The sequence below is a fragment of the Chelonia mydas genome, chromosome 11, assembly GCF_015237465.2.
Source record: "Chelonia mydas isolate rCheMyd1 chromosome 11, rCheMyd1.pri.v2, whole genome shotgun sequence".
Classification (NCBI taxonomy): domain Eukaryota; kingdom Metazoa; phylum Chordata; order Testudines; family Cheloniidae; genus Chelonia; species Chelonia mydas.
In genome coordinates this window covers 41,911,410-41,923,595 of record NC_051251.2, presented here as the reverse complement: position 1 = coordinate 41,923,595, position 12,186 = coordinate 41,911,410, and the positions used below count along the sequence as shown (strand labels likewise).

At 36.7% G+C, this 12,186-nt stretch overlaps 1 protein-coding gene across 8 annotated transcripts in view; it reads left to right on the top strand.

Moving 5' to 3' along the window:
• Window positions 1–12,186, top strand: part of CHN1 (chimerin 1) — a 156,614-nt gene that overhangs the window by 112,035 nt on the left and 32,393 nt on the right. For 6 of the 8 annotated variants that reach the window (XM_007060525.4, XM_043525352.1, XM_043525354.1 and 3 more), the window contains one exon: window positions 9,035–9,112. The exons of the other annotated variants lie outside the window; for them this stretch is intronic. In XM_007060525.4, the coding sequence (XP_007060587.2) occupies window positions 9,035–9,112 (78 nt within the window). The remainder of the gene's footprint in view (window positions 1–9,034; window positions 9,113–12,186) is intronic. 8 annotated transcript variants of the gene reach the window in all.

Here is a 12,186-nt window from a genome sequence, read left to right as displayed (position 1 = left end):
AGTAGTAATAACTAGACCATTCCTGAAAGATGTTTGGAGGTTTTTAAGAACAGGTTAGACAATGACAGAGATTCCATAATCTCCCTAGGCAATTTGTTCCAGTATTTAACTACCCTGACAGTTAGAAGTTTTTTCTACTGTCCAGCCCAAATCTCCTTTGCTACAATTTAAGCCCATTGCTTCTTGTCCTAGCCTCAGACGTTAACAAGAACAGTTTTCTCCCTCCTCCTTGTAAGAAACTTTTATCCACTTGAAAACTGTTATCATGTGTCCCCTCCATCTTCTCTTCTGCAGACTAAACAAACCCAATTCTAGACCTTTAATCATTTTTGTTGCTTTCCTCTGGACTTTCTCCAATTTGTCCACATCTTCCCTGAAATGTGGTACCCAGAACTAGACACAGTACTGTACTTCAGTTGAGGGCCTTATCAGCGCAGAGTAGAATGGAAAAATTACTTCTTGTGTCTTGCTTACAACACTCCTGCTAATATATCTCAGAATGGTGTTCTTTTTTTTTTCTTTTTTTTTTTTTTGCAACAGCATTATACTGTTGACTCATATTTAGTTTGTGATCCACTATAACCCCCAAATCTCTTTCCGCAGTACTCCTTCCTAGGCAGTCATTTCCCATTTTGTATGTATGCAACTGATTGTTCCTTCCTACGTGGAGTACTTTGCTTTTATCCTATTTACCTCAGACCATTTCTCGAGTTTGTCCAGATCATTTTGAATTTTAATCTGATCTTCCAAAGCACTTGAAATCCTTCTCAGCTTCGTATTGTCTGCAAACTTTATAAGTGTACTCTCTATGCCGTTATCTAATATATTGATGAAGATATTGAACAGAACCGGATCAAGAACCAGTCCCCGATGAACCCCACTTGATATGCCCTTCCAGCTTGACTGTGAATCACTGATAACTACTCTCTGGGAACGATTTTTCAACCAGTTATGCACCCACATTATAGTAGTTCCATCTAGGCTATATTTCCCTAGTTTGTTTATGAGAAGGTCTTGCAAAACAGTATCAAAAGCCTTACTAAAGTAAAGGTATAGCACATCTACTGCTTCACCACAACCACTAGGCTTGTCACTCTGTCAAAGAAAGCTATTTGGTTGGTCTTACATAATTTGTTCTTGACAAATCCATGCCAACTGTTATTTGTCATTTTATCTTCTAGGTGTTTGCAAATTGATTGCTTAATTATTTGTTCCATTATCTTTCTGGATACAGATGTTAAGCTGACTGGTCTGTAATTCCCCAGTTGTCCATATTCCCCTTTTTATGGGTTGGCACTATATTTGTCCTCTTCCAGTCCTTTGGAATCTCTCCCATCTTCCATGAGTTTTTTAACATAATCGCTAATGGCTTAGATAGCGCCTCAGTCAGCTCCTTGTGTTTTCTAGGATGCATTTCATCAGGCCCTGCCAACTTGAAGACATCTAACCTGTCTAAGTAATTTTTAACTCATTATTTCCCTATTTTAGCCTCAGATCCTACCTCATTTTCACTGGGATTCACTATGTTAGACTTCCAATCGCTACTAAATTTTTTGGTGAAACAAAAACGTCATTTAGCACTTCTGCCATTTCCACATTTCCTGTTGTTATATTTCCCCCCTCATTGAGTAATGGGCCTATTCTGTCCTCACTGAGTAAACGGCCTATTCTGTCCTTTAGTCCTCGTCTTGCTTCTAATGTATTTGTAGTACTTGCTTCTAATGTATCATGTAATATAATGATACAGGAATAAAATTGTTTGCAGTATTGTGCATAGGGGAATACTTCTCAGTATCATTTACTGTTCAGTATAGTATCAGGTGTACTTGGTCCTGCCTCAGCGTAGGGGGCTGGACTTGATGACTTCTTGAGTCCCTTCCAGCCCTTCATTTCTATGATTCTATTGTTCTCCAGCACAGAAAATATTAGCTGTTTTTGGCTTAGAGTTAGTAATAGAGATAAACAGTCACCATGGACTGTTTTTGACAGTCTGCACTTTCCACTTTTTTATTTTATTTTTTATTTTATTTATAAAGGCCAGTTTTGATAACTTGCATCTAAGTAAACTTAAAACAAATCATGTTTATAGTAACAAAATAAACCAAAGTTAATATACCAGACTGTCCCAAGACTGAAATCAGCTATAGTGATTGGAGGGTTGTAAAACTAAGTTTGCAGAATAACAACTTTTTAATATAAATATTATGTGTGAAGATCTTTTTGATTTTAGAAGTGTGTTTATTTGTGTATGAGAACTGTGTTCAAGTAAAACTTATAGCATTATATTTCATATTTCTAAATCTTACCATCTTTTATACTATCATGAATCTAAAATTCTTACAAAATTATAACATTAATATTCTCCAGCTGTAATGCATAAAATAGTAATACAAAACACAATTCATGCTTTATGCACAGTAACTGCACAACAAATTTTAATGGCTTATCTCCTATTTTTAGCTTAGTTTTGGGTTTATTAATTATTTTTTCAATTAAAGGATTACATGTGAAAGATAGAATTAAGGTTGAATTTTACAGCACAAATAGAGCTGGATGAATGGTTTTTAATGTTTTTTATTTTAAATGGCCTATTTTTAAAAAAAACAAAGTTTTTTGTGGAACAATGTTGACATTATCAAAAATTGCATGAAAAGTTGCATGTTTTTTGGATTTTATCAAAAAAATTATGGAAAACGTCAAAATGTAAATGATTATCTACATTTTTGACATGAAAAATGTTAACCATTTCAATAACATTTTTGATAAAAGTTTACAAAAAAATGGAAAACAAATTTCACAATAAATCTTTTAAAAACTAACAATGGGTCCATCTGGATCATTTCAAAATGAAAATATCTGGCATTCCAAAATTTGTCTCAATAATAGATTTTCATTTTTTAGCCAGCTGTAAAAGCAAATTCATCTCTGAGTAGCTGTAAACTCAATCAGAGTTACGGACAGAATAAATATGTTTCAATATCTTCAGAGTGTGGATGCAGCAGTTACACAGTATAACTGTGGAAATATTTTATTTTTCTTGAAGATATCTTTCTGCAGAAATACATTGTATTTAGAGATGTTACATATTGATATGAGAGGTTGGGACAGTGTTTATTTTTGTAAAGCAAAATTCTGTGTTGGAGCTGTGTTCAGATGTGATATTATAGCAGGACAAACGACAACCCCAATCTTGGTAGTTGGGGTTTCATGATGCTTTCCATTCTAATCTCCTGTTTTTAGTTGCTCATAATTTTCTAAATATGCCACTTTACGGGCTGAGATTTTCTATGCATCATCTCTTATCTGTAGGTAAACTGTCTGGAAATCCTGAGTTCAAAAAAAAATCACATTCAAGGATGGTGAAAAAAAATAAACTGGTCACAAATCCCAAACAGTCAAAACTTTGTGACCGTTTTGGAACAAGCCTATAGCTGAAATGCCTTGGAAAATGAGATTTGGAGATAGCCTTCAGTAAGGAGAAATGCCTAGTATTGTACAGGAGAAAATTGGGGCTTGGTTTAGTAATTTGACCGATTTATTACCCTTTGAAAATTGTGTACTGAGCCATAAAATACACTCATAAAGTGTGCAGGCAAGGAAAGATTTTCTGCACATATGTGCATGTCTGACTTAGCTATTTAGAGAGAACACTAGAAGGTGGCTAAGTGCATAGCAAATCAGGTTTCTTTTAAAATCTCATTCCCTGACATATGTGTAAGGGAGGCTGTGCTGCTGATTGTAAAGAAAATGTATATAATATAGCTGCTGACTATTATTAAAATACATTCCTTAGAGTACAGAGAATTTATTATATACAAAGTCTAAATCAATAAAAGTATATTGAATCATTACAAGAGTAAAAATACCTGTGAGAATGACAAAAACTGAAAAATATAACAAATGTGTATCTAAGATTGTAAGAAATAGTATGATATTGTATTTTAAAGAGGACCCAGGTGGTCCTAATACTGAACACTCTATTATAATGAACATGCACAAGGAGCAAGAGGAAAGGTTGCCCACACGAGCTTGACTTTGGCATTTTCTGATTTTAGAGAGCTTATCTATGCATCTGGAATGGTCTATTATCATAATTTCCCACTGAGTAGTTTTATTTTATTATTTAATACACACTGAATGTGTTGACTTACCATTTTAGAAAAATATCATGTATGATACCTATTTTATTATGTGGTGACTGAGTTAAGCTTTATAACGTGACTGTTGCTCAGAAAGGGACACATTAGAGTGCATTGTAAGCCATGGAACACTGTACAAAACATTTCTGTAGATGATACATAGTAAAATAAGATCTCACTGGTTCTGAGACTAGCAAAAATAAGTGTATATAGCCTAATTAAATCTTATTTAGAAAAACCAGCTCACAAGAAAAACCAGAGTAGCTAATACTGCAACAGTACAAAGGACTTCACACATAAAAGAAAAAAGAGCACAACGATCCTTGTATGTTGGTAAGAAATGCACTGTGATAAGAGGTCATGGTTTCAGGAGCAAAGAAGGGGCCACACTGATGGAGGGAGCCAGAGGATGGGAGGTAGGGTAGGAGCAGAGGGGAGTGTGGCAGGAGGTGGGAGAGAGGTGCAGGAGCTATGGGGTGGATGGGAGCAGAGGGAGGGCAAGAGCCAATGGGTGGAGGGGCAGAAAGGAGGAGAGGGAGGCAGGAGGCTGAGGGGTAGCAGAGAGAGTAGGAACAGAGGGGAAGACAGGGCAGGAGCTGGGGTGGGGTGGCTAGGAGAAGAGGGAACAAACAGGCTAAGGGCACAGGAGCAGTAGGATCCTTAACCACTAAACAACACTTCCCTACAGCAAATACCTATAAAACCCACTGGTAAAGAGTGTATCTCATCTATTCACTCTAGTGGCGGGTCCACATAGACGATAACAGCCTACTAATAAAAACAGCGAGGAGTCCTTGTGGCATCTTAGAGACTAACAAATTTATTTGGGCATAAGCTTTTGTGGGCTAGAACCCACTTCATCAGATGCATGGAGTGGAAAATACAGGAGCAGGTATAAATACATGAAAAGATGTGAATTGCCTTACGAAGTATGAGGTTAGTCTAACCTATGTTAAACAAAGTTGCAAAGTCAGACTAACCTCACACTTGGTAAGAAGAAAAGGAGTACTTGTGGCACCTTAGAGACTAACAAATTTATTTGAGCATAAACTTTCATGAGCTACAGCTCACTTCATCGGATGCATGCCGATGAAGTGAGCTGTAGCTCACGAAAGCTTACGCTCAAATAAATTTGTTTGTCTCCAAGGTGCCGCAAGTGCTCCTTTTCTTTTTGCGGATACAGACTAACACGGCTGCTACTCTGACACTTGGTAAGGCAGTTCACATCTTTTCATGTATTTGTACCTGCTCCTGTATTTCCTGCTCCATGCATCTGATGAAGTGGGTTCTAGCCAACAAAAGCTTTTGCCCAAATAAATGTGTTAGTTTCTAAGGTGCCACAAAGACTCCTCATTGTTTTTGCTGATACAGACTAACATGGCTACCACTCTGAAGCCTACTAATAGTTACTCAGTCTGTTAGCTCGTGTGGTAGAGGTCTATAGGTCTGAATCCCGCTAATGACCCAAGCTGTGGGTCAATATGCCTTCGCATAATGGAAGTTTTGTTTTTTCAGTTTTTGTTTAAAGTAGGAAATAACATAAAAAAACCTGCAATAAAAGAACATTAAGGTTGCAAAGCCAAGTATTCAGTTAGGAACTGCCAGAAATAAGGTTTCCTGTGCAATCTTAATTTTGACCTCTTGTGCATATACATAGGAGTCTTTAATTTCATGATCACATACTATTTTCCCTAATTTTTTAATGCTTGACTTTGCAACTTTGTTTAACATAGTTTGATTGGATGTAAAAATTACATCATATACAATATAAAAAATACAGGTATAAGGTATCAGCAGTATTTGTATCTCTATGTGTGTGTGTGTATGTATGTATGTATGTTTAATCATCAGAAAATACCTTGCAATAAACAATGTGAAGCTACTTTATGCAAGACTAATAACCAATTGTAGGTAGATTTTTCTAACAATGCATTTTAATTCTAACACTACTTTATCTTAAAGCTACTTTTCAGATTACAAACCTTTTTCATAATTACAGCAGTGAGAGGGTGACCTTTCCCTGTTGTGTGGTTTTGTTTACCTTTTTATTGGTGTTCTCTAGATTTAATTTTCTAGGACCCAGACATCATTTTCTACTAATGTGACTCTGATTTATTTTCAATTACACTTTAGTCTTTTAGAAATAGGAAAAAGGAAATTGACAACTAAGAAAAAAGTATGTCAGACTTTGCCAAAGGATGAAAAGGAAAAATCAGAATGATTTATATTACTTCTTAAGTAAAATAATTTATTTATAGTGTTATAAGAAAAAACCGTTGTAAATGTTTGTCTGAGTGCAAATTTACCATTAAAGTATGGCTGGCTTATTAATTCTAGTAATGGAACTGGAAAATATATTATTTTCTTGCTAGTTCAGTGCATCTTCAGAGCAGTGTCTGTGATTTTATTTTTTTTAAGGGGTGAGTGAAGTGAAGAGGAAGTTGGGGGCTAGTTGGCTGGCCTACTGGCATTAGTATTCTACAGTGTCATCTGAGACGGATCTTTGGTTCCCAGGACCAGTCTCTCCTTTGCTGAGCTGGCTGTCGCTGGGAGCCCTTTGGAACAGATGTACACCACTGTTGTGGATTTACCTTATTATTTAATAGTGAATGCTGCCAGCTATGGCAGGTTAGGGGTAGAATTGTGATGTGTCATCATAGCCAGAAATTTGTGGCTGGGATAAGCCCTAGAATTTCAGCACCCTGAAGAAGTGTGTGAGTTGTATGGCCCATGCAGCTTCCACCTCACCTGGGAGAGCATCTCCTTCCCCACCTGCTTCCACATATGTGCTGTGGTAGCCTTTCCCGACCACTGCTACTTGCCTGGGGCCATCCCCTCCCCACCACATCCATTCCATTATGTGTGGCTCTACAAACCAGGACAGAGATAAGAGAGCACAAGAAATGGACACTGATTCATATTAAGTATGTTAAAACTAAGGCCAGATACTGCTGCAGAGAGGAGTGGTTAAAACCCATAGATCCTGGCAGCAGTTGGACAGTTATTTTTCAATAGAGTAATGGCAGGAACAGATCCCAATAAGAAATTTAGGCAGCAGTATTCAGAGTCTGGCTAACCATCCCATGTCGGAGTTGAACTGAACTGCTTATGTGGCCACTGCATTACAGCTGCAGCCTGTAGCCAACATGCTGGCTTATGGCTATTCAGAAGCAATGTCCTAGCAGTAGCATTGGGCAAAGCATCTGTATTGCATCTAAACCAGGCTGGATTTGAGGTTCAGGATATTTTACAAACCTGGCAGGAGATATTGGCCAAGCAGGAAAATCAGAAAATCCTGCTCAAGCACCTTGATTCTCAAAGCTCCCATCAATTGGCTCCACACAGCTTCTGCCCATCAGCCTTCACATCCCTGTTTGTCTTAGGCATCACACATAGACTGGTGAGTATAAAAACTGGTCATCTCTCTCCCCTACTGCAGAGCGTGGAGTGCTTGTGGTGTTGGAGTTAGATGGAGGAGGAAGAGTAAATGGGGATGGCACCCTGGCTAGTTGGTCAAGTCTGTGCATGCAGGGCCTCAACCGTAGCAGATCCTCCAGTGCCCTTAGCATTCTGTAATTTGGAAATGTAAATGCTAAATGGGTGTGAAATGTTTTCCTTCTGACCTGGTAGCATTTTACACCCACTTTGCACTCATTTTGTGCTGATATGCACAACTACATAGCAATGTCCAGGGCAACAGCAAGTCTAATCCCCAGATCTTTGAGTGGAAAAGATGATTTAAAGAGGTGAGATCTTGGTGGGGTACATTTTAAGTGCTGAGATCTCCACTGTAGAGAAGAAAAAGCTGACACTTCCACTCAGTAGAATTAGTTTGTTAACACATGTAACAAAGACAAGAATAGTGTCATTATAAATGAAAAACAATCTGCACTGACTGCTATGCTCAGCATTAATACAGTTTGGTTCCAGTTGCCAGCATCGCTTTATAGTTAGCAAAAAATAGAGCTGTTTCCTTAGTCTCTCCTGGGTTATCTTTTCACAGTATTTTTAAGCATGAGAATGTATTACCATCTCCTCAGCTTTTAAATGGCAAAAAGATGCCATTTTGTAATGATGCATGACTCATTCATTGCTCATTATCTTCCTGCTGATATTTTTCCTTGAGCCAGCAAGTAAGTCTTACACGGGGGAGGAGGAGAGTGAGTGAGTTAGGAATACAGTACTTAAATACTATTGCTGTTTTTTCATTGGCTATCTGCCTTCGTAATGTGACCAGTCTAATCCATCCCTGACTGCTAAAGCCCACACTGCCACCCACTCCTTGCTAGACTGAGGTTAGCAGAGTGTCTGTTGCTAGAACCTGATTATATGCAGTATGTGAGCATCTTTCATTCAAAATGGGCATCAGTATATTGAGTAGGAATGAGAGCTTTTAGAAATGCATTATTTGACTAAATAACATGTTTTTTTAAATGGATGAAGAGACACTTGGCTTTCTTACATTAATAGTAACTCCAATTTTATTGGTATCCAGACAATTAAATTTTTCATATTAGAGCCCTTTAAAAACAGAAGCAAGAAGAATCTGCCTAGTTACGTCAGCCTTTTTATAAGAAGTGCATTATTATCACTATGAACATGTCTTTCTCCAGATCAGTTTAGGTTTCTGAAATGTTTGTTTCTGTTTTTTGAACTCAGATTGATCTACAGAGAGCACAGATCAATACAGCTTTTTATTTTTATTTCCTGTCAATTCTAAAATGCCATCCAAAGAGTCTTGGTCAGGGCAAAAAGCTAATAGATCTGCACTTCACAACTCAAAACAAGAGAGCCGTCAACAAGATTTATTGATAGCAGCCTTGGGAATGAAACTGGGTTCTCAGAAGTCATCTGTGACAATTTGGCAACCTCTTAAACTCTTTGCTTATTCACAGTTGACATCACTTGTCAGAAGAGCAACTCTGAAAGAAAATGAACATATTCCAAAATATGAAAAGGTTCACAATTTCAAGGTAAGAATTATCCTACTTTTTTCAACTTATAACTACAGAAAATGTTTTTTTAGTTCTAGAATAGCTTCAAGACTGCAAGTAAATATATGCAGTGTGGCTTTTTAAAAACTTAAACACATCAGCTAAAATATTCTTGCTAGTTAAAGCAATTAGACATTTGAAAACATAAATTAGCTGCAAAAAAATTGTGGAATGCTTAAATACATTTAATTGTTGTGATCCTACTTATTGTACCTGGGGTATCTATGTTAATTAAAATTGTTTCTATATATAGAGAGAGAAAAGTTAGCAGTGAGATACAGTGAGAAAGTTATCTTTCAGTTATCAGTATTTTAGTTTAATTTTTATTTGTGAAACAAAGATGTCAAAAGACCTTTGTTAAATCTTTGATTAGAGGATTAAACAGATCTTATCTCTGTTCGTTGCTGGTAAATAGCATTGGATATAAGAAGCATGTTCTGTTGCATCTGGATTGAGCAGATGGTCTGCATTTCCCTTAGTTTCTGGCTTTTCTCCTGTGTTAATGAATTGACTCTGATGAAAGGAGTATGGCTTACCAGCGGACTATTGAAGCTGCTGACACTAGCACCTACTCTTCATTTTAATATAATTTGCTTTTACTTTTATGTAGCTTCTAATTATTGTTCTAATGTGTTTTTATAAATATATTCCTCTTTTATCCATTAAGAGATACGCATGACAATACATGTACTCTGTGTATATGATTGTTGTAACTATCATTTAAAGTCTTAGAAATTCAGCTTTTTGCAGCCAAATTCATTGCATAATAGGCAGTCTATATATGCAAAACTGTATAAGTGAACTGAGTGATTATATCGACTTGACACTGAGTGCCTAGAATGCAGATTTTGTTGTTGTTTTTTCCCCTACAGATTTTTTAAAATGTTAGGGTAGGGGAGGGGAATCTTGACTATTTTAGTGAGAAATCTGATGACATTTCGCTTATTTTCTGTTTCAATTTCCATCTGATATTTTACTTTTACTTACAGTTCAAGTACTCAGACACTCCTCATTTGATTTTTTTTTTTTAATATGACTTCTAGCTCTCATGTTCATACCATCACTAAAATTGGAAACCTTTATGATCACAATGTTTTACTGGAGAGGACTCCTCCAATAAATATAAATTTGAAAAATGTATACAAAATATTATATAAACATAGAAAATTAGCATTTAATATGAAAATTTGACAAAGAATAATCCTGCTGGCTGTCAATTAAATCCACAATATACTTTTGCAAGAACCTGAGTAGTACAGGTGATTTAAAATCTTGCCTTGCAACTGAGACCTTTGCCTTAGATTTTGAGGATAATCATAAGTGCTAATAGATACTGATATCCCATGAATACCCATATATATAAAATACTTTTTATGTTTAATTTTGTTTAATTACTGCTTTCTTTCTTAGCTGCTGTATGAAATAGCATATATTTCTGTTCTGTTCTGAAAATATTCTGTTGGTCTGATTCTTGTTAGTCTACTTCTTTTCTGAAATAGATTCTTTTCTATAGCACTGTCCTTGTAAATTTTAATTTGTTATGCTAGCTGCTTAAACATACTGCTTGATCTTAAGTAGTAAATGCTGCATAAACTTTCCACCATCAATATTATTATTATCATCATTTTTGTACTGCTCTTCCCTTAAATGTATACCTGTTAGAAAAATACACCTATTAAAAGTATGCCATTTCTTCCACCAAGCCATTAAAATGAAGTCAGTCTAAACAGATACCTTTTGTTAAATAAATTTTTTAAAATCCGCTAATTCTTCACAAGAACAGAAGCTTGTGTGCCAGAGGGCATATGACGGTATATTTACCTGTTAAAGGGATGTTGTCCTGAATGGTAGGCTTAAAGTCTGGCTGTCACCTCCATTTACAATGGCTTTAAAAATCCCTATTTTTGTTTCTTTTTTTAAACTATAAACCCTCCCAATTGTTGCTCAGTATGACAGTCAGATTGTCATCCTAAAAGTATAGATATAATCATTTTAAATCACTAACTAAATATCTCAGGTCACTAGCAGGGTGGTAGGCTGTTTTACCAGCTCAGGAAAGGAAGCAAACACCCTGCCCAAGTGATTGTTAAAGCCCTTGCCTCAGGGCAGGATTTATTGTTTGAACACAAAATAAAGCAACTCAATGGACAAAGCTGGATGTAGTTCCCGCAGGCCTTTTGCTTTGCATCCACCAACCAGGGGAAGAGAGGACACACTCTTTTCAGCTTCCTCTTCCTTGCCAGCCATGTGATACGCAGGGATCTCTTAACCCTTTCTAGGCTGATGCTATACCTTGTCACATCACTTTTCACAAGGATAAGAGGTGTCCTGGAAGACTTTCAACCTGGGAATGTCATGTTTTTTCCCCTAGATTCCTTCTGTATCTTACACTTGAAAATGGTAGGCTTCTTTGCGTCCTGTCTGAACTGCTGCAGAGCGCAGTGTAGGTGCATTCAGTAACATGCTTTTGATCCCTTTGGGGTAAAAGGCAGGTATACATATCTGAGGTGTTATTAATTTATTGTATTTATTAGACTGTCTCACCAAGCACTTGAGGTAAGTGTCTCACTAGCACAGTTGGGGGAGAGGAAATGGAGAATTATTTTTGTTGCATGTGCTATTACAACCATGGCCATCACTTTGGAAAGCAGTGTGGACGCTTATTGCATTCTTCTGCTGACTACTGGATGCATGCAAAATGGCAGAAGACTTGGCTGCTGCCTCTAGCAAACTTTAAAATACTTAGAAATATTGTAATGCAGTAGCAGAAATAGTCTTTTATTGAATAATGAGGTGAAGAAATTGTAAGTACCAGTGGTGATAGGACTATATCCCAAACACAACAACTGACTCCTTCAAATCATCCAGAGTTGTCACCAATAAATCTGCTAACTCCAAATTTGTTTGATATGGAATTAGAAAAAGGGGTTAAAATATTAGAGTTCAACTCTGTGTTGACATAACTGTTTTTGGATCCGCAGTATTGTTTAAGCCAACTGAAAGTCCAGTTATCATCCCAAAGCTATCTTCTGCCCTAAGTGGGCGGCCTGATT